The sequence below is a fragment of the Anolis carolinensis genome, chromosome 5 (genome assembly GCF_035594765.1).
Source record: "Anolis carolinensis isolate JA03-04 chromosome 5, rAnoCar3.1.pri, whole genome shotgun sequence".
NCBI lineage: Eukaryota > Metazoa > Chordata > Lepidosauria > Squamata > Dactyloidae > Anolis > Anolis carolinensis.
The window spans coordinates 84,237,775-84,260,585 of NC_085845.1; the positions used below are offsets into that span (position 1 = coordinate 84,237,775).

The 22,811-nt window shown below is 39.9% G+C and overlaps 1 protein-coding gene across 2 annotated transcripts in view; it reads right to left on the reverse strand.

Moving 5' to 3' along the window:
- Nucleotides 1-18,354, reverse strand: part of pus7 (pseudouridine synthase 7) — a 28,344-nt gene extending 9,990 nt beyond the window's left edge. The window contains exons 1-11 of one of the 2 annotated variants that reach the window (XM_062981719.1): nt 18,205-18,354; nt 16,669-17,068; nt 15,955-16,039; nt 15,732-15,833; nt 13,167-13,311; nt 10,871-10,888; nt 9,629-9,740; nt 8,370-8,447; nt 6,196-6,324; nt 4,243-4,368; nt 2,486-2,547 (exon numbers count right to left, since the gene is read on the reverse strand). In XM_062981719.1, the coding sequence (XP_062837789.1) occupies nt 2,486-2,547; nt 4,243-4,368; nt 6,196-6,324; nt 8,370-8,447; nt 9,629-9,740; nt 10,871-10,888; nt 13,167-13,311; nt 15,732-15,833; nt 15,955-16,039; nt 16,669-17,039 (1,228 nt within the window). In that variant the 5' untranslated portion in view covers nt 17,040-17,068; nt 18,205-18,354. The remainder of the gene's footprint in view (nt 1-2,485; nt 2,548-4,242; nt 4,369-6,195; nt 6,325-8,369; nt 8,448-9,628; nt 9,741-10,870; nt 10,889-13,166; nt 13,312-15,731; nt 15,834-15,954; nt 16,040-16,668; nt 17,069-18,204) is intronic. The other variant, XM_008111557.2, reaches the window with a different exon arrangement.
- Nucleotides 18,355-22,811: the final 4,457 nt, after the last annotated feature.

Here is a 22,811-nt window from a genome sequence, read left to right on the forward strand (position 1 = left end):
GAGTCAGGTGCCCCCCCACCCTGAGAAGGGTGGAGGAGCTCCCCAACAACTTGGAACAACTCCGAAGATCTATTTGTTGCAGACGCGATGCGGGCAGTCGTGAAAACCTTCCTGGCTGCCCGCAACGCTGCGGAATAAGCCCTAATAGCGGCTTTAGACCGTGCTCGGTCAGAAACGTCGTGAGTTCTCCACCAACGCCACTCTAGTCTCCTTCTCTCACGTTTCATCTCTGCCAGCTCCCCGGTGAACCAGGGAGCCGGGGCAACTCCACGCAGCGAGAGGGGACGTTCGGGAGCGATCATGTCAATAGCCCTGGACAACTCGGTATTGTAACGAGCGACCAAGGCATCGACAGGATCGTCAGCCTCCATAGCAGACAGAACCCCAAGAGACGTCAGGAGTCCCTCAGGATCCATAAGTCTCCTGGGGCGGACCATCTTAATGGGCCCACCACCCCTGCGGAGGTTTGAGGACACAGTGAGTCTTAAACTGATCAGATAATGGTCAGACCATGACAATGGAAGAATAGTTTGCTCTTCCACTCTGACCAAACCGTCGCCCACAACAAAGACCAGGTCGAGTGTATGACCAGCTTGATGGGTGGGACCCGATATTACTTGGGACAGCCTCATGGTCATCATGGCGGCCATGAATTCGAGCCGCACCTGTCAAGGTAGCCTCAGCGTGGATATTGAAGTCACCCAATACCAAAAGGCGCTGGGAGCCCAACACCACGCTAGAGATCACCTCAGCTAGCTCAGGTAGGGAGACTGCTGTGTGGACTGTACACCAGCAGAAACCCCAAACTGTCCCGGGTACCCACCTTCAAGTGCAGACACTCAAACCCAGCAGTTTGCGGAACGGCGCATCTGACCAGGGCAATGGACTGCCAAAAGACCACCGCAATCCCACCTCCCTGCCCTCCAGGCCTGGCCTGCTGATGCACCCTGAAACCCGGAGGACAAAGCTGGGTAAGGTTTACCCCACCCAGTTCATCCAACCAGGTCTCGGTGATGCAAGCCAGATCCGCCTGCTCATCCAGGATTAAGTCCTGGATAATTGCAGATTTCCCACTGACGGATCTGGCATTAAGCAGCAGTACCTTCAACCCAAAGGGGCTGCCATGGAGGCTACCACACCTAACCTTCTCCAGGGTCGCAAGACACCTGTTGCGCTTCTCCCTGGGAAACTGTTGACCGCACCCCCTCCTCCCCCACACGACCTCGATGGAACCCTCCCCCCCCCCGGACCCCACTCCCCAGAGATCCTGGCTCTACTGAAATGTTATTAAGGGGGCCTAGTCAGCTCCCTGAATTAAAAGGGCTGCAAGGATCTCCATCTTGTGTAGTGTCTAGAGAAGGGGACAGATAGAGCCTATCAAAGGGGGGAGACCTCTCGAAGCAGCTTGACAAGGTGTTAGAAAGCAGGGCTTGTGGGCAGGGTATGGAGAGGGGTTGAGCAGATTTAACTGAAAGCGAATTTACCGGGGAAGAGGACCTGCACAAAGGGTTAAACATCCTGTTTGACTTAGCCGGGGCTCGGGTATGTGAGGGCAGGTTGGGCATAAGAGGGCGAATCGAGGGGTCTACAATTACCCTTCTGATGGTGATACCCCAAGTGTTCAGCTGGGACCTGAGAGCCCATAGTTCTTCTATTAACCGCTTGTCCTCAAAGGTGGTAATGAGGCGAGTCGAGTGATCATAGGATTGGAAGTCCTTGTAAAGCCAAGAGATGGTCTTAATCTTGATTTCTTTCATGCTCCTAGAAAGAATTTGGGCCAAGGACCTCCGAATCCCTCTTTTTGAGGTCCATCTGCCTCTATTCAGTTGAAAGTCTTTGATATCAAATGCCAGTTGTTCCACTTGAAACGGATGGTCATAATGGCATCCTGCAGACCAGAGGGGAAAGTCCATCCCCAACGAGGTGTTCAGATCCAGAAAGCAAGCTTGTTGACTACCCTTGAAAGTAGGGTTGTTGACTGCCCTGGGACCTTGGGAAGAGTAGTATCTCAAGGGAACAAAACACTATACATCTCTGGGGAGAACCAAAACTTTAAACTCAAGAGCAGCACAGCTGTCCTTAAAACTGTTTTTACCCTAGCTTGCTTTTGGAGATGACTGTAAATGTTGGTCTTCTATTAGGCAGTTCTTCTATACCTCCCCTTTAAATTGTTTAATTTTTTTTTCTCTACCCCTCACACATCCTAAGGTTTTTGGATAGGGCCCTCTATCGAAGTAAAAAAAAATCAATCCTGTAACACCTGCTTGCTTGCCTTCTTAATATTCTATCAAGACACTCAAGAAAAGTCAGTGTGTCACACTTTGAAATCAATTAGTATATAATGACTGACTTCCAGGAGAGAGAGAAATGCAATTATAAAAATAATTTTAGAAATGTTCTTCTTGGAGCATGCATTCATTTACTCTGCTGAATGAATTCTAACTTTGAAATGGCAAGAGATGAAATGGGGAAAAATCATACTTGCCTCCCGGACGTGGTTTTAATATTAAATCCACAACTTCATTCCAATTATTCTGTAGAATAGCTCTAAAAATTAAAAGGACATTTATTTAACATTTAATGTTAGAAGTAAGTACCTATAACAGTGTACCAAAAGAAATTTGTCTCATTGAAAGCTGGCAAATAGGTGATCTAAAGCTGTATTCACACTTCTACTTACTTCAAAGTCAGTTGTTACTGAAATCAGCAGAACTTATTTGTATGCAAAACTATTCGATGTTGAGACTTATTATATGAAGAGTGGATTGTTATGCATACATTTTGAAAGGCCAAAACATTATACAGTAGAGTCTTGCTTATCCAACCTCCACTTATCCAATGTTCTGTATTATCCAACACAAACTGCCTTTTAGTAGTCAATGTTTTGGTGGTCAATGTTTTCAATACATTGCGATGTTTTGGTGCTAAATTCATAAATACAGTAATTACTATATAACGTTATCATATATTGAACTACTTTTCTGTCAGTAAGTTGTAAAACATGACGTTTTGGTGCTTAATTTGTAAAATCATAACGTATTTTTATGTTTAATATGCTTTTCCTTAATCCTTCCTTATTATCAACATTTTCGCTTATCCAACGTTCTGCTGGCCCGTTTATGTTGGATAAGTGAGATTCTACTGTAAATGTTTTTTCGTACCTACTTAAAAGTATGCCTCGCTGAGTTCAATGACTTTTCTCCCAGGGACGTTTAATGTAGGGTTGCAACCCAAGTGTCTAATGACTGTTGTTCAGAGATATCGCAATATCTTAAAACAGTTGAGACAATACAGAAGAATGGATCAAAAACAGTATGCAATCACAGGACAGTTGACCTGCTGGACAGTTGGATCTTAGGCCTCAATTAGGTCACAAAACAAGTTTCCAATGGCAGCAATGGAAATTTTCCTTCTACCAAATCTTTGCCCCTGGTGGTCCTGGCGGAGTTCTTGGTGGTGCAGCGGATTAAACCATTGAGCTGCTGAACTTGCTGACTGAAAGGTCGGCAGTTCGAATCCAGGGATCAGGGTGAGCTCCTGCTGTTAGGCCCAGCTTCTGCCAACCTAGCAGTTTGAAAACATGCAAATGTGAGTAGATCAATAGGTACCGCTCCGGCAGGAAGATAATGGTGCTCCATGCAGTCATGCTGGCCACATGACCTTGGAGGTGTCTACAGATAATGCCAGCTCTTCGGCTTAGAAATGGAGATGAGCACCAACCTCCAGAGTCGGACACGACTAGACTTAATGTCAGGGGAAAACCTTTACCTTTACCAAATCTTAATTTTATACTTCGGACTTCTAGGAGGGGTATATATGATCATCCCTCACTCACACAGACATCAATATAGGTAAAGGTTTTCCCCTGACATTAAGTCTAGTCGTGTCTGACTCTGGAGGTTGGTGCTCATCTCCATTTCTAAGCTGAAGAGGTGGCGTTGTCTGTAGACACCTCCAAGGTCATGTGGCCAGCATGACTGCATGGAATGCTGTTACCTTCCTGCCGGAGCAGTACCTATTAATCTACTCACATTTGCATGTTTTCAAACTGCTAGGATGGCAGAAGCTGCGGCTAACAATGGGAGCTCACCCCGCTCCCAGATTCAAACCAGTCAGCAAGTTCAGAAGCTCAGCAATTTACTATATTACCAAAATAATACAATATGGTATAATCCTATTCATTTTTGGAGGCATTTGTGTCATACTCTTTTTGTCATAATATGCAAAATAAAAGCAAGGCACCTTCCAACTTGATATGTAGGTATAGCTGTGGTTCCAAATCTTTGCATTCCATAGTAGTTAATGAATCCTATTTCTCTGAGAGATTGCATGGCATGTTGAACTTGCTCATCAGTTCCTGTTATATTTCTGAGAAAAAATATTTTAAAGAAAAATGAACAAAAAACCAAGGACACATTTTCCATTTTAAACATGAAAAAGATCAAGCAAACCATGGCAATCCTACCCATTTTTAATCAATCTATATAAATATATTCAGTTTTTTTCTCAGGACCAGGATTCAAGGTGGCTTATAAGATAGTAAGAAATGCAACTATATCACAATTCACAAAATAGTGTCGCTATCATTGGGCTTGAATGATGTACTTTGTTGTATTTTGCTTCATAACAACAGGGCTACCTCTGAATAGGTTTCCTGGATTTCAAGATACAAAATTTAACCATCACAAGGAGATCTTTAACAAGAAAGCCTGAGACTTAACCCTTTGAGGTGTTCTACCTCCATAAAAACTCTCTCATTTAGACTATAATTGGCAATATTTATAAGCACTTATTTTTTTCAGTCGCAAAAATACAGAGACTTCCTAATAAATTCAATGTTCTCTGCCTGAGAAAGGGCAGCTAGCCTCACAAACCTTGAGTTGTAACTAGGTATGCTTGCTTAGGGAATGAGACAGTTGGTGTAACTTGCTTCTGGAAAAACATGTATATTGGGATGGAAGGAATGTTTCAGCTGGCTAATTCTAACTAGATCCATTCTTCTTAGTTCCATTCCAGCACTTGACCCTTCACTATATATTTTCAAACTGCCACCATTTAATAAGGGATCAGTGGGACCATTAAAAAGAACACTGAATCCCTAATACCCTCAAGATGTCAAATTCTGTGCAAGGAACTGGGTTCCTTTACTGTGTGGCAATCGTGCAGAGGCATGGAAGCACACTCCTCATAAAAGAACAGAAAGTATGGTATTAAGAACACATGCATATATACCACTTCAAGTAAAATGTAAAGACAGAGGGTGGTATCTGCAGTTCTCACAAACATACCTCCCCCTATCCTCAGAATTCCTCCTAAACAGTCCAGAGGGATGCAGGGAAGGCGGTAAAAGTGCTGTGTTGTGCTAGGGACCTCTGCCTATACTCCAGATTAGGCCATGAGTTACATCATGGTTAGGTTAGTTGCACTAAGGAATTGAATCCATGTGAAAAGTGAATCCTTATGTAAATTCCACTAAACCAAACATAATCTGTATTCAACCCAATTTGTTTAAAGCAAGAATGGGGAACATGTGGGTGCTTCAGTTGCTGCTGGATTAAAATTCCCATCAATGGGATTTGTAGTTTATCTTATGGAGAAGAATGATGGGAAATGCAATTCAACATCTAGAGGTCTACAAGATACTCCCGTTTCCAAGAGCAACTCAATTTGCTATATTCCTAACCAAGACAGGCAACTGAGAATCTTGCTGTCTCTACAACAAACTCAGAATCCCTCCTGTTTAGTAACATTTTGGATAAAGAAAGGGTGGTGCATTTCTTTTGTTGAAACATTATTAAAATAAAATTACTCTCTTTAGTTGGAATGTTCCTCATGTCAATCCACTGGGAAAATACAGAACACACGGGCAAGGCCATAGCCAGAAATTTGGGGGGGGGGGGTGTTGAACCCCTAACACACACACACACACACACCCCGGCTACAGGCCTGTCAATATTTGCTTGAGATAGTGCTTGCAGTTCTGGAGGAACTCTTAAATTTTTGCATCTCATAGACTTAGCATGGGGATTTGGTTAACCAGTTAAAATTCATGAGTAAACTAAGTTTTTTTTTAAAAAACCTGAAAAATTTGGGGGGGGAGGAGGGAGTTGAACCCCTACACCCCCCACCCCCCAGCTACAGGCCTGCACACGGGTTGGTAACAATAAGCACAGCACTGAAATGTTGCATTTTTACCTGAGAACCACAGTAAAGTGATTTCCTTGCAATTCTCCCAACTTCAACGGATGGTTCTTATAACTAAAGTTTCCAAGCTTGAAATTCATCAGGCATTTATTTAAGTGTGCTAATCTTTGTGCAGTGATTCTGTACACAAAAGGAGAGGGAGATTTCACAAAAAACAGTCACCGCAGAGAAAAAAAATAACTGGCTAGTAATTGCTGTCCCAGTATGCACATCTCACCACAACACAGCTTAGGGAAAGCTACTTTTTCCAGCCACAGCTCCCACAATTCTCCATCTTGGATAACTAGTGGTTTGGAGAAAGTAAAGTTTCTATACTCTGGATTTAACCACAGTGTAACATCATCATCATCACTATTATTATTATTATTATTATTATTATTATTATTATTATTATTATTACATTTATAACCTTCTTTATCTCTCCCGAAGTAAAAAAAGTGGCTTAACATAAAAGCACCAGCATATAATTTGAAATATACAATTATGCAAACATTGGAACAGAATAAATATAAACTGTATTAAAATTCACAGTTAAAAACCATTAAAACATGATGAGAAAAAATTCAGGAAGCCTTAACGCAAACTACATAATAACAAGAACACCAAGAACAGTAACAATAATTTCAAAAGGAAAATACACATGAGTCCAACTGAAAATAGTGTATGGGTGTGTAAGATGATTTTAAATAGCTAGGTGTGTAACACGATTTTTGTTCCTGGTTAAAAAAGCCATTTCCTAATTGGTTCTATCATATAAACATGGAAAAGGTTTATTAAACTGCAATAACTTTGTTTTTGCAGGGCATCCTGCATCACATTTTGCTACAGTTTTTCAATGAATATCTCAGAGTCTCAATTTAAAATAGTTTGTGACAGCCACAAAAATGAAGTTTCTGGAGCAGAACAACTACTTTCAGCAAGTACCATATAATTAAACAGGAAATAACACTTTCAAACCAGGAACAGATTTTTTTAATTTTGTTACATAGTGAAACACAGGAGTACAGCCTTAAGTCTTTCTGTGCTTCCTGCAGGAAAACTCAAGCTTGAATAGAATTTCACATTTGGAACATATTACATCTGCAGTTGGTGGAACTAGTACTAGTTTTTCCTTTGTATCCAAATTGGCCCTCACACTACATGAACTTTCAAAACATATTCTGTATGGATTGCCATTAGCTCAACTTGGCAACCACACAGTGATGAATAAAGAAGTAGAAGAAAATAATGCTGGAGGATAAGATTAGAGTTTGGGTCTCAAAATCTGCTATCTAATGTAATTATTGCTATTTATTATTATATTTATTTATACCCTGCTTTATCTCCCCTGAAGGGGACTCAAGGCGGCTTAACATAAAACCATTATCATAACTATTAAAATATACAAAAACACAAACATAAAAACAGGATTAGATATAAACAATACAGTGTTCCCTCACTTATCGCTGGGGTTAGGTTCCAGGACCACCTGCAATAAGTGAAAATCCGCAAAGTAGGGACACTTTATTTATTTTAACGTTTATACATTATTTTAGTAGTTATACACTATTTTAAGTCTTTATCAACCAATCGTTTGTTGATAAACCACCTCCTTCTCCTCCCATTGCTGCTTGGGCTCCTTTTCTCTCCCTTTGGCTTCTCTTTCCTTCCTTCCTTAGGCTTTAAATTGTAATTTTTTATGATTTATAATAGTCTTTTAGAGTTTATTGAAAAACCGCAAAACAGCGAATCCGCGAAAAGTGAACCGCGAAGTAGTGAGGGAGCACTGTATTAAAAAAATAAGACATCATCTGTAGAAATTGGGTACAGCTGGGTGTGCCTGAATCAAATACATTATTTAAGTACTAACCTACCACCATTTCACTTTCAAAACAGGCATCTGAGACTTCCCAAACAAAACCTAAGAACTATACAACCAAGTGCTGTATTTAGTTCTTCAATTTTAAGATGAACTATTTTGCCATATAAACATCTCTAAAAATGGGGTGTGACAGAATCATGAGTGTTTTTTATATATAAAAAGGGTTTTTTTCTGCTGGTGGTACTGAACTTAGTGTGCATCTTAGAATCCATGAAATACGGTATTGTTACAGATGTTCACAAACTGTTACAAAAAAAATTATTTTAGCCAGCTAGCCACATTTCTTCAATTAGGTTCCGCTTACCTAAGAACAGCAATCTCTTGAACTGTAATAGCTCTTTTGTCTTTTGTTCCCATGTAGGAAAATATGTTTGGTTTAACTCTTTAAAAGAAACAAAAAAACAGAGCTCATCTCTAGCAAAACATCTAGCGAAAAGTTCAAAAGCTACTGTTATTAGATTTGTAACTAAATAAACAGCATTTTATTTCAACCACGTACTGCAGAAATCAAAGCTAAAACTGTTTCTGGTAACCATAGCAGCCATTTGCACTCGCAGCTTAAGTCTGACAATGCTAAAGCCACTCACAGTGCTGTGGGAGGCCTAAGAAATCATGACATGCCATAAGAGAATTCATGTTGACCCTCCCCACCCCCTATAATGGCAGAAACACCCCCAAACATAGGTTATGGATACAGAGGGCCAACTAATTTTTTTTACATGTTCGGTGCTGTTTAATTTTTACCCAGTTTGGGTCCCCAGATGTTACTGAACAACAACTATCAGCACATCAGAATATCCGCCATGAGAACCGAGGATAATGGGAATTGCAAACCAACAGCACTTGTGGTTCAGAGGTTGGAGAAAAGTTAAATGACATTTTAAAGGCAGACATTCTATCCACAAGCCTTTTATCTAAATGCAAACACCATTATCCTGACTTCCTGACTGTATCACAACTCCCATGAGCTCTAGTCGTAATGTCTAATGATACAGGAGTTGTAGACAAGCATCTGGAGGACCACATACAATGACATGGTGGGCCGAATTCAGCCTGTGAGCCTTGAGTTTGCCACACATGCACTAGATATAAAGAATACCAATACAGTACAGTAAATCCCCCACACTCAACTGTGGTTAAGGATATGCCCCCCCCCCTCCCGAAAGTGAAATCTACAAATTAAAAAAGCTATTTTTTACTGAGAGAATTGTTCTGTAGGTACCTTTAGGTCCTCCAGGATGACTCTATGGCCAACTTCCAGCAGAATTTGACCCATCGAGTTGCACTGGAGGACCTAAAGATTTCTAGAGATCTCATTTGCAATCATATCCAGTGAATAATCAAATCTGAAAAAGTCAAACATGCAAATGCAGAGAGACGGCTGTATATCTATGCGGCTCACAAGTCATTTTAAAAATTACTAATATAGAGAAAGTTATAATATCCTTAATATGCTGCAATGTTATTCTTGACAAACAAATACCAAAGCAGGAGTTGTGTAAATCTGCCACAAGCCATTTCTCAGCTTTAAATTTCCTCCCAATCACTAAAAAGTTAACCTACCTTAAAAATTTTGACAGCATATTGATAGCATCCATGGTATCCTTGTTTTCTTTGTATAATACAAAGTGGCAGTAACTTCCCCTAGATTTCGGCCAAGAATGTTTTCTTGGATCTTGAAAGATAAAAATGTTAAAACATATATATTACAGGAATTACAAAACAGTCTGTTCTTCTCTACTGATTAATTTCTGCAATGGATTACATAACACACACAATTTAGCATCACATGACCAAGTTTCAGGCTTACATGCCTCTTTCCTCCCATTATTCCAGTCCAATGTTACATCATGAAATATGGCAATCCTCAGAAATTCAGACTAGAGGATGGAGGTGAGGACTGAGTGCTCAAGCAGAGCAACTACCCTTGCAACGCCACACCATAGTTTCACATTACACATTAATTAACTCATCTCTGTCACTCAGTTTTACTGTAACCTAAGATAAAACATCCACAAAAAAGCCAGCTGTAAAATGAGAAGTGACATTTTTTCATCATATGACGACTGACGCTGTGCTTAATGATGCCATGGTTATGTACGATCAATACAACTAAAGAATAGAGAGAAACTACATGGAAACTATGGCTTCAATGTGAATATATGTTCACAATCAAATCACAGTTTATGTGTGACTTTTAGGTGCAAATGTGTCCTTTTGTCTTTGAATTCCTACTCTCCCATTAGTCACCAGACATTTCACACAGAACTGGATATTTAATATTGAGAATCATGGGAATAGCGTTAAAATTATGATCAATTCTCTGTAGAGATGGAGATTGAAAGTATTTATGATTAGCTCCAAATTACTTTGGTTTAGTTTTACTATGAAATTCTTCTTATCAAAACAGCTTTCTATGAAAAGATTATGAGGACTGAAGACTTATATTTACTGAGGGGTCCCCAGATGAATTGGCCTACAACTCTCAGAAATCCCAGCCAGTTTACCAGCTGTTAGGATTTCTGGGAGTTGAAGGCCAAAACACCTGGGTACTCACAGGTTGAGAACCAATGCCTCAGATAAACTTTTTTTGTTTTTTGTTAAAATCCAGTACAGGCTTGTCAAAAGAAAAACTCAGAGAAACAGTGGGGCTTAACCCTGAGTAAATGTTATTAAGAAAGACCTACGGACATATTGTTACTGTTCTTATCCCCCCCCCACCCCAAATCATTTAGCTGGTCTGAATTATAACCAATTTGATTAGCATTTCATTTTCTCCTAACATGAAATGCCAACATCTCTTACCTGTCGAAGTTCTGACCTCTGTTCATATGCATAGGATAAAGAGCATAAACAGCAGTATTTTATTTTATTTTTATTTTAAAAGGTATCAAAGTGGTGTGTATGGGAGCATGCAAGCTAATGGTTTATATGCCACAGATGTCTGGAGCATTCAATGTGACAACTGACATCTATGTAGACAACAGTGCAATGGAATCATGCAGAATAAATGAATCAAAGGTTTCAGATAAACACGCAACAAACTACTCACTGTGGGCAATATCACAAAGAACTCCTAATAAAGAAATGTTATTAAGTGTTCCATGTGTTTAGAACAAAAACACCTTCCAATTCCTCATTTTAAACCTAATTAATTGGGATTTAAAAGCTGGTACAAGGAACTCGCTTTCACAAAGAAATCTGTTCTTATGCACTAAACAACACACAACAAAATTCATGTATTCAATACATAAAGGGACAGGGGCATGGTTGAAGAACTGCTGCCAAATGTTTTTATAGCATCATTTCGCCTAAGGTAAATCATGCATTTCTTCTCCAACAGTTGAACAGGGAAGAGAGCAAGCACAGTTTATTTTGAACCTGAAAACATGCATGCTCCATGCACAATGCATGCAAACATGAATAGTCTTTATATAGCTAGTACAACTCAAATCACATTTTCAACTCAATCTTTACTATTGTATTTCGAATCATTATTACCCCAAAAGATAGCTGAAGCTACAAAAGCTCACATTTTTGAAGGTTTAGCAAGGAAACAGAATACTGAGCAGAGCCCTGAATTTTATTTCCATTCAAATTAAAATCAATACAAGCTAGGATTGCAAATATTATTATTCAGTTTTAAGTGTTTACCAGCTTTAGATTATGTTTTATTGGTGTTTTCTTTTTCTCAATGCATTAAAAATGTACTTTTCTGGACTACAATTCCAACAGTTTACCAGTCAGCATATAGATGTAGCACTAAAACAGGAATTTGGGTTTTTCACAGAATGTAGAAAATCATGACCTACTGACTGCTGCAAATCAGAAGCTATTGAAAGCACAAATAGAAGGCAAGGACAATTTTCTGGCCTATCTTAGTAAATGCTGTAGAAAAGGTTCACTGATATGGAAGATGACCCAACCCAGCTAGAACAGACTACTTTTACTACTACTAATTACCCAAGCACACACAGAAAATGACCAATTGAATCACATCCAGATGATATATACCAAGATATATCTAAACAATGTATGCATGCTAGATGTCTGCTCCCTAAGGCAGAGAGACTCGCATCAAATTAAAGTGGTGGGTTTGCTTCCAGGGGTTTGGTTGAGAAATTCCAACCTGCTGCAGCAGAGGAAGAAATGAAAAGCAGGGCCATTCCTCAAAAAATAAACTATTTCTAAGTGTGCAGGTCAATACGAGAATTATTTAGCATTAAAACTTGCTGCTCATTTATTTTTCCATCTACCCCATTCATTCCTCTTTTCCCTTCATATCATGATAGTAATATGTTATGGGAGTCTCTGGGGCAAATAATGGAGTGGTGATTCGACTGCTGGACTCCGACTCCATAGACAAGGGTTCAAATCAGTACTCAGCCAGTGCAACCCACTGGACAATCTTGGCCAAGCCTCAACTTCAGCGGCAGGCAAAAGCAAATCCTCTCTGAACAAAACTTGCCTAAAAAGCCCCATGATAGTGTCACCATAAGTTGGAAGACAACAATACAGAAATCTTGTTGTATCAAATAAACATCTGTTGACTCCAAAATTTCACACCAAGAAATTGTGGAAGTCGGGTACAAAGGATTTTTCCATCTTTCTTTGAAATGTGCGTGCTTTTTTAATTCATGTAGGACAGTGGTTTTCAATATTTAGACTTCCAGATATTTGGGATTTCAGAAGTCAGGGGACCAAACCTATTGCCATGGTTTGTCTCTTTCACAGAGACCTTGCAAGGGGACATGATGGAACAAGCTCACACAATTTTTAGGCCACATGTGCACAGTTTTTGTGCTGAAATGTTGCGATTTCCATCACACAATGATGTATTCACATCTTTGTCTTTCACAGGATACCTACATTTCCTCTACAGCTCTGGATAGACAGGATTAAAGCTTCTGTACACAATGTTTGTTTTTAAAAAAAAATCTGTACAGGGATTTTGAAACGATTAGTTCCCTATCATCAGAATCAACTTTTACATTCACAGTTCCTCATATACACAAGCTTTGAAAAGTCAAATATATTTTTCATCTCAGCACACTACAAAGCCACTTCCATTTCACAGGTTTCAAGTAATAATCAAACTCACTTGCCAGCGCCTTTTTCCCAGCTGCATGGTAAGCAACAATGTATTTTTTCCCATCACAATCTTCTGTTTTAGTCTCTAATCCAGGAAACAGAGACTTTACAGCCTGGTGTATGACTGTCCTTTTTTCCTTAGTATCTTCAATGACCTAAGCAGCATAGTAAGAAAATAAAAATATAAACATAGTAAATATTCTGGCGATCATCATTTGTCTTCCTAAATATCAGTTGTCTATTGTACATGAGAAACAGAGGTGGGAATTCTGAAGCAAAACCAAAGCTAAGAGGGTGAGGTGAGAGGCTATATCTGCTTTCTCCTTCCCCACACCATCAAATAGATTGCTCAGGTCTTGCTTAATGCAATGTCACTTCCAGCAAAACTTAAGACATTTACCTCCCAGCTCACAGTCAGTCATGACTGCCTAAAATGCCACAGAGAAAGCTAAGAGCCGTTCCACACAGCTCTATATCCCAAAATATCAAGGCAGAAAACCACATTATCTGAGTGTGGACTCCGATAACTCAGTTCAAAGCAGATATTGTGAGCTTTTCTGCCTTGATATTCTGGGATATAGGGCTGTGAGGAAGGGCCATAAGATAGAAGCAAAGCATGAAAAGACAACTTTTTTGATTACAGCACCTAAAATTTCTCACCCAGTGTGGTCACTAGACAGGTTGGCTGGGTGTAGTTCCTGTACCAAGTTGTCTGCAATCTAATTTGAATGCTGTCACTAAATTTCTAGCCTATATAGATGTCTTAAAACTTTCTATTAAAAAAACCATTTTCTTACAGCAGCTATTGCATGATCATGACACCATCACCTAAAACAATTTGGTCCCTTTACATTTTTTTTGCTACATATCAATTTGGTTATTCATTCCTTATATACTAGCTAAACCCAGCCATGCTTTGCTGTGGTTCAGTATGTGTAATGAATGTGCAAGTAAATAATAGTATTGTTGTGAACATAGATTCACCAAGTAAACACATGATTCAATTCAATTCCCTCCTTGCGTTGCTGTGTCTTTGTGGAATGAAATGAAAGGGAAAAGAGGGTTGTTGTTTTTTTTTACCAAACATCATTTTTATTGTGAACTAGTGGATTGACATTTTTGGTTTGTCCGTTTTCTGTAACATTTAATTCCAACTGTTTACCGATTCTGGAACATGAAATGTATAATTGCCCATGAGAGAAGCCTTTGTTTTCCAATTTCTAAACGCACATTTGCAAAGATTGCCCCTGCGCTTTGATAGTCATTACAAACGAAGGCGTATTGGTAATGGTAGTCATTTATACTCGAATGCCATGTCAGTGGGAATGAGGATTCCCTGGGCAATCATCCCCAACTCCTAAGTGTATGTGTGCTAAGTTTGGTCCTGATTAGTTGTCGGCTGGATTCAACGCACTCTGGATAAGAGTGAACAACAACTCCCATAATCAAGGTCAATTCCAACATACCATAGCAGTATGTTCAGTTGTTTATGGGGGTTCCCTGTGCCAAGTTTGGTCCCAGTCCATTGTTGTTGGGGGTCACAATTTCTCTGGATGCAGGTGAACTATAATTCCCAGAAATCAAGGGCAATATCTTCCTAACTTACTCAGTATTTTCTGTAAGTCATGGGGAGTCTGTGTGCCTTGTTTGCTCTTGGTCTGTCATTTGTGTGGGTTCTCTGTATTCTGTTGAAGTTGGAGCTGAATTGGGTAAAGGACTCCTGCATGTATGTAGAGTTGGCCATGTTGGGTCTGTGTGCCAAGCTTTGTACAGATCCATTGTCGGCTGGGTTTAGTGTGTTTTGGTTAAGGGTGAACAACAACTTTCATAATCAAGGTCAATTCCAACATACCACAGTAGTATGTTTATCTGGTCAGGGGGGTTCTCTGTGACAAGTTTGGTCCCAGTCCATTGTCGATGGGGATCACAATTTCTCTGATGTAGGTGAATTATAACTCCTGCAAATCAAGGTCTGTTTCCCTCAAACTTTTCCAGTATTTTCTGTTGATGATGGGGAGTCTTTGTGACTAGTTTTGTCCTGGTCCATTATTTGTGTGGGTCTCTATGGTCTGTTGGAGCTGAATCAGGTGAAGGTACTGCAAATCCCATCATTCATGGTCCATCCTCCTATCGGCACCAGGATGTGAAGTGGATAATGGGGTTTCTGTATGCAGAATCTGGTCCATGTCCATCGTTCGTGGGGGTTGCAGTTGTCTGTGGGAGCCGTTTCGGGTGAAGGTACTGCAAATCTGATCATCCGTGGTCTGTCCTCCCCTAACCACACTAGGACGTAAAGTGGTTCATGGGGGGGGCGGGGGTCCTGCATGAAGGTTTGGTTCCGGTCTGTCATTGGTGCAAGTCACAGTGGTCTGTGGGAGCTGAAGTGATTGTACATACTGCATATCCCATCATCCGTGGTTCTCCCTCCCTCAAATGCATTTTATTCTAAAATCATGCATGTATTGGAATGCAACGTTGTGTCAAAATTTCAAGTTAATTGGCCAGCTACTTTTCAAGTTCTGTGTGCACAAACATATGCAGGCTGTATTTTTATATATAAAGATTGTCATGTTACCTCAATGGACACGCTGCCTTCCTTATTTTTAAAAAGCTGCAGTTCTTCTAACCGCTGCTTGTCCTCAGCTGACAACACTGTAAAAATTTCTTCCAAAGGATCCTAATAGGTATAATAAAATACATCAGGAAATAAATCCAAATCCAAACATACAGTAATATTTTTACGAAGGCTCTAATAAATACTGTCTAGTAAATTATCAAAATATGCAGAGAAAACTCACCTCCTCATCTACTGGCACAGAGAAGTCGTCTAAATGAACAGTATGTCCATCTTTTCCTATTTCATGCACAACAAAATCTGAGTATCTAGCAGGAGACAAGATAGGTCAGTCAATACAAAGCTATGATAAAAAAGCCAGAAAGAACTACACATATTTCTCTGAACTCCTTTGAGAAAAAAATGGGATAAATATTTAAGAAATACAATGGCACATTTATCTTTTTTAGAATTGCCTTGATTTTTTAAAAAATTATTTAAACATTTGAAACATAATACGAATGTCTTATCTCACCTTCTATTCTCAGAACTATGACCCCCAACCCTCCTATTACTTACATGGCATTATAAAAGTATTGAACTGTCAATTCTATTACTTCTACATTATTCTAATTTTATCCAATACATAAAAGTATTGTAATGTACTCATAAATTATTCAACCACAATTTTTCTGGGACATTTGGTAATTTAAATTCGCCATTGGTTTTACCCATGAAACTAATAAATAGCCATGCTGCATTTATGAAGAGACACCCCACAAGATATGGCATTTCTTCAGCTAACCGAATGCACATAAGCTGAGGCAAAGATATTAATATAGCACGGAATTAGCTAATTCCTCATGTCATTTAGGCACAGAGCCACATGCCACCTAAAACAGTAAAACTCGCTTCATATAGCCAATCCTTATATTGAGCTGTCAGTCTCAGTAATTACCTCTCTTTTAATATTCCAGAAAAGCCCTTGTAAGTACTAACAAATTTTGTTATGCCAACATCTAGTTCCGTCAGCCCATGCTTCATCATGTCCGCAAAACTCTCTGGCTCTCCTTCTCCCACACTTTCTTCAATTTCTTCTTCATCTTGTTGGTCTTCACTCTCTTCATTCAGCACCATTACATTTTTTGAATCCTCGAGAACAGGATTCACCGGCCCCTCTGCTGCAGCTTCAGTCTTACAGTCAGAATTCACCTTTTCCTGCAGTTGATCTTCTGAGACCTTCTGCCGTTTAATTTCATCTGCACTGTCCTCTTTATCCTCAGAAAGAGGACGCTTTAGGTGTATGTTATCCGTTTCCATCATTTCCATCTTTGGCACAAAAAGGGCAGTAGAGAATCCTGCAATGGGGTGGGGAGACACATATTTTGGCACAATCAATTTATTTCCCATGCTTTCACATTATCAGGGGTTGTCCAAGAGAAATATTAATGCCTTGGAGGTAAATTATTGCCAACTCGCTTTTTTGGAACACAGTGCAAGACTTGCAAAGGGTAGATAACATTAGAAACGTCAGTTGGAAGATACAAACAGTGATAAATTTTTATACAGTCAGTATCATGACAGAAGAACACATCTGAAAGTATACTTTGTTAACACACTCCTTTGTAGAAAATACTTCACAATATCTTAAACTGTAAATAGAGCTGCAAATTGTGCAGCCATCTAGATGTTGTTGAATTGCAATTCCCAGCAGCCTTAGCACGCCATGTGGACAATTTCAACAGAAAGAAGGCAACCATGAAAATGAACAAAACCTGGCTATCAGTATTTAAAAAATCTAAAATTAGGACAGTAAATAAAGAACAACACTCTGAAAACAGAGAAATTACAGACATGAATCAATCAGGGGCAGCTAACACCTCAGAACAAAGGATTCCCCCAGGCAGGAATGAAGCTTGCAAGGCCATTAATGTTAATCAAGGTGATTAATTACAACATTCACACAGGCCTCCAACAGACAAGAGTTCTTTCTCCCACCCTGGACCTTCTACAGATATATACACCTCCCTTGCTTAGTTTTCCAATATACCTCACAACCTCTGAGGAGGCCTGCCATAGATGTGGGTGAAACGTCTGAAGAGAATGCTTCTGGAACATGGCCATACAGCCTGGAAAATGCACAACAACCTAATGGGTGTTTTTTCCAAACTATAGCCCAGCCCCCCAACAATCTGAGGGACCATGTTTACAAAGTTTGGAGACCCATAGCTGAAAGCCAATCTTTAGCGCTGCCTTGGGACTAGAGCTAGTCCAAAAAGAACTCAAAGCGTGTTTGTGTGTGAGAGATGTATGTACATATGTGGTGTCCATACATATAAAAAACAATTGCTCCCAAGCCTCATGGGAACTTTTCTGGCGGCCCTATAGATTCCAGAGGCTTTCCTCAGAACCTTCGCCATACATTTAGCTCTCCTGCCCCCGTCCCTCCGCCTTGAGGCCGCTCTCTGCGGAAGGACCCCTCCGCAATACTTACCCGGAGCCTCGGAAGAAGAAATGGCAAGAAGAAAGAGGAAGTGGGCTGAAGGCGCATGGAGCGCTCTAGGCCTCAGGGATAGGAAAGAAGGAAGGGGCGTGGCCTCTCCAATCAGCCAATCGGCTGCAGCAGGCGGCGAGAGCGAGTGATCCTCTCCTCTGCAACGCCCTGCAGGGGGAGCTCTTCCCTTCCCGGTTTGCTGCCTTCTGAACGGTGCCGTCCCTCATTGGCTCGCCTGAAAGGGGGCGGAGCTTCTCGGATCCGCCTTGGATTAGCCTTCTTTAGCGTCTTCCGCGTCGTGAAGGACTCTGGGAAACGTAGTTTGGGAAGGCCAGGATCTCTCTAGCTAAGACTTCTAAACGCCCGGCCGTTAAATACATTTCCCAGAATTCTACAGGAGGCGAAAAACGCCAAGGAAGCAGGGGTGCCCGCTTTAAAAATCTGGCTCAGGCATGGGCAAACATGGGCCCTTCAGGTGTTTTGGACTTCAACTCCCACAATTCCTGGCCTCGGGCCCCTTCCTTTTCCCCCTCAGCCGCTCATGCCTGAATAATGCTGTCATCGGTCCCTTGGCCCTGCCTGCATGGAAAACGATATGCTGTATTGAGGAAGGGTTTTTTGTGTTTTTTTTTTTTTGGGGGGGGGGGGGGTCTTTTTGCATATTATTTTATCTATACCTATGTATAGTAATAATAGTCAAAGGTTGTATGTATGTTTGTATGTACAGTAGAGTCTCACTTATCCAACATTCGCTTATCCAACGTTCTGGATTATCCAACACAGTCTGCCTTTTAGTAGTCAATGTCTTCAATACACTGATATTTTGGTGCTAAATTTGTAAATGCAGTAATTACTACGTAGCATTACTGTGTATTGAACTACTTTTTCTGTCAAATTTGTTGTATAACATGATGTTTTGGTGATTAATTTGTAAAATCATAACCTAATTTGCTGTTTAATAGGCTTTTCCTTAATCTCTCCTTATTATCCGACATATTCGCCTATCCAACATTCTGCCAGCCCATTTATGTTGGATAAGTGAGACTCTACTGTATGTATTTTCCTAATGGTACCAACTTTTAGAGAGCACTGTGACTCCTGCCAACTAACATGCCACACAGCCCCCCCCCCCCCCCCCCGATGACCCCCTTTAATTTCTGGTGGGGTTTGGTGTGGGGGTGGGAGGAAAGATCCTGGATGATGGGAGTAGCAGTACATTAACCCTCATCCAGAGATTACTGCAAATCCATCAGCCATGGATCAGCGTCAAACTTGGCACACAGATACCCCAAGACCCACTTTTTTTGTCCATCGATCTGGACCAAACCTTGCACAGAGACTCCGCATCACCCACTTTATGTCCTGGTGAGTTTTGGAGGAGGGTGGATCATGGATGATGGGGTTTGCAATAACTTCACCCACATCACAAGATTACTGCTAACCCCAGCAGCCCACACATATATTTATGCATTTTCACTTTAAATACTCACAGGGTTTGGGGAGGAATGACAGAGGATAATGGGACTTACAGCACATCCATATCCTTATACATTTTTAAAGGGTCCAGTCATAACATCCAAAAGTAAACAATTACTTCTTTTTTTGTTTATCCTTCCCAAATTATCTAACCTGGGCATCGCTGGGTACTCAAGCTAGTAATTATATTTTAAAAGGCACCCTGTAGTATATGTATTTTTGTTTTATCAAATGCATATATAATTGCAAAATTATTTAAACAATTAAACATAAATATTAGCATTAATAATAACACTACGTAACATGATTTTTGTTCCTGGGTTATAAATGTCATTTCCTAATGTATCATAAAAACATGGGGAAAGTTTATTAAACTGCAAAGACTTTATTTTTACATTACATCCTGCAGTACATTTTGTTATAGTTTTTTAATGACTATCTCATCGAGTCTCAACCAATACAATACAGTTTGTGGGAGCCACAAAAATGAAGTTTCTGGAAGATAACAACTACCTTCAAAGGACTGCACAATTAAACAGGAAATAACACTTTCAAACCAGGAACATATCTTTTTTCAAATTTTGTTACATAGTGTAATACTTAACACTATAAGTTACCTTAATTTACGCTACATAGAAAAAACCCCAACAAGACAATAAAAGAGAGGAGAAAACAGGTCTCAGCTTCCAATCCTCCCACACACATTTAAGGTGGTTTATTTTGCCTCTGAACTTTATTCCTCTAATACAGGTTGAGCTTTCCTGATTTGGAATTTCTGAAATCAGGAATGCAGTTGTCCCTCTGCATTTTCAGTTTTGACTTTATTATTATTTTTAATTGTTATTTGTATTTATATCCCACTTCCTCTCTCCCAAAGGAGACTCAAGTCAGCTAACCCTAACAATCATACAATATGTAAATTAAAACCCAAAGCATGCAAACATTACAATAGAATTTAATATAGGACGTATTTAAAAAACACATAGGAACTTATTAAAAGTACATTTGATTATTCACAGATTTGATTGAAGTGTTCTCTTTAGGAACCTTTAGATCATTCAGTATGACTCTACAGTCAACTTCAGTCATGCTAGAGAACCTTCTCAAACAGATCTCATTATATACATATATGCAAATGTAGGTGTTTCAAATTCCAAAACACTAATGGTGTCAAGCATTTCTGATAAGGGATACACAACCTGTACAAACTGCTTTTTTATTATTTGTCACACCAGGTATCATATGTGAGATTCAACTTGATATGAATTCTACTATTCTTCAAGGTAAAGGTAAAGGTTTCCCGTGACATTAAGTCTAATTGTGTCCGACTGGGGGTTGGTGCTCATCTCCATTTCTAAGCTGAAGAGCCCGCGTTGTCTGTAGACACCTCCAAGGTTATGTGGCTGGCATGACTGCATGGAGTGCCCTTACCTTCTCCCCAAAGCGGCAGCTATTGATCTTCTCACATTTGCATGTTTACAAACTTCTAGGTTGGCAGAAGCTGGGACTAATAGCAGGAGTTCACCCCACTCCCTGGATTCGAACAACTGACCTTTCAATCAGCAAATTCAGCAGCTCAGCAATTTAACCCACTGCACCACCGGAGCTTCTCCAATTGTCTCTAAAATATGTCACAGCTGGTTACCAGTCTTACTTAAACTTCTCTGTTGTGTAGTCCTGAATTAAGTTTGTCAATCTGGCTACTTTTAGCTGAAATATACATCTTCAGCAATCAATCTTCTGTTGACATTATATTCTTAAATTTTCCAATTTGTGCAGTCAGATCTCCTGCCAGTCTAATCACCTACTGTAGGATTCTTGCATCTTTCTGTCTGTCTTTCTGGCTGGCTGGCTGGCTGGCTTTCTTTCTTTCTTTCTTGATTTGTGGACACTTTGCCTTTTGAAAGGAGGACTGAATCAAAAGAAACAATCCATGCTTTAAACATTTTGCTTATGGTTTTGGTACTACCAGTATGTGCAGACGTTCCTCTCTTGGATGACAAATCCCAAATCCCATAATTAATATAATCCCACCAGTTACTATGCATCTATTGCTCCAGTTCAAAAATTACTGCACTCATAATAATAATAATAATAATAATAATAATAATAATAATAATAATAATAGTTTTATTTCTTGCCCGCCTCTCCTCACGGCTCAAGGCAGCATTACTAAAACATAAACAAATACACAATCATTTTAAAGCACTCATAAAATACATATATTAAAACATATTTCCATAAAATACATATTAAAATGCACAAAACAAAAGTTAAGCATATAGTGGAAGTACTTGCCCTCCCTGCGACCCATTTACCATGTGGACTCCCAGCCTGGGTCCCCTGGGCGCCTCCCTTGAGGAGCCTGGACTGTCGGTAAGGAGCCCTTGGGTTTAGCTGTCTTTTAGACCTCGATCCATCTAAAAGAGGGAGCCCCTTGGCTCTACCTGGTCACCTTGGAGGCTGGCACACTGAGAACCCTCAGTGTGTCCATCTTTCCGCCATCCTGTCCCACCCAGAAATCCTCTCTGGGTAATATTTCTAATAACAGATAAATATTACACATTTTAACATTAGAAATAGAAAATGGAATAGGAAAACAGATTAGAATGGCAGACTTTTGGCTGACAATTAATTGGAGGTTCAGAGAAGCCATATGGTTTCTTTTCACTTGCCTTCTCTCTGGAAGATCTGGAACAGAACCAACCCAAACAGTTTGAGGATTTGAGATAAATAGTGATAACATGATGAAATTCTAGACCTTATTGACAAGTTGAAAGCAAAGCACCAGTACACTGCATATATCTGAAATGTCTTAATAAACTCAAAAGTTACATTCCTGGTCTTTTAACTAAAATAATCCTTAGCATCTCCATAGGATCAGCCTTTATATCAGAGATTAAAAAGCTATTTGGGTCAAAGACCCAAATGTGAACAGATATATGGCTATAGGTATGAGGACATAACATATCCTCTAGCATTTCATAGATGAAAATTGAGATGCATCTAGTCAAGCAACATTAGAGGACAGACATTATGCTTACTGAAGAAGAACACACGTTACGAAAAGCTGTAATAGTTTGCTGTTGGTTGAGCCTTCTGGGAGGGGCAAGATCCTGCAAATCCTCTCC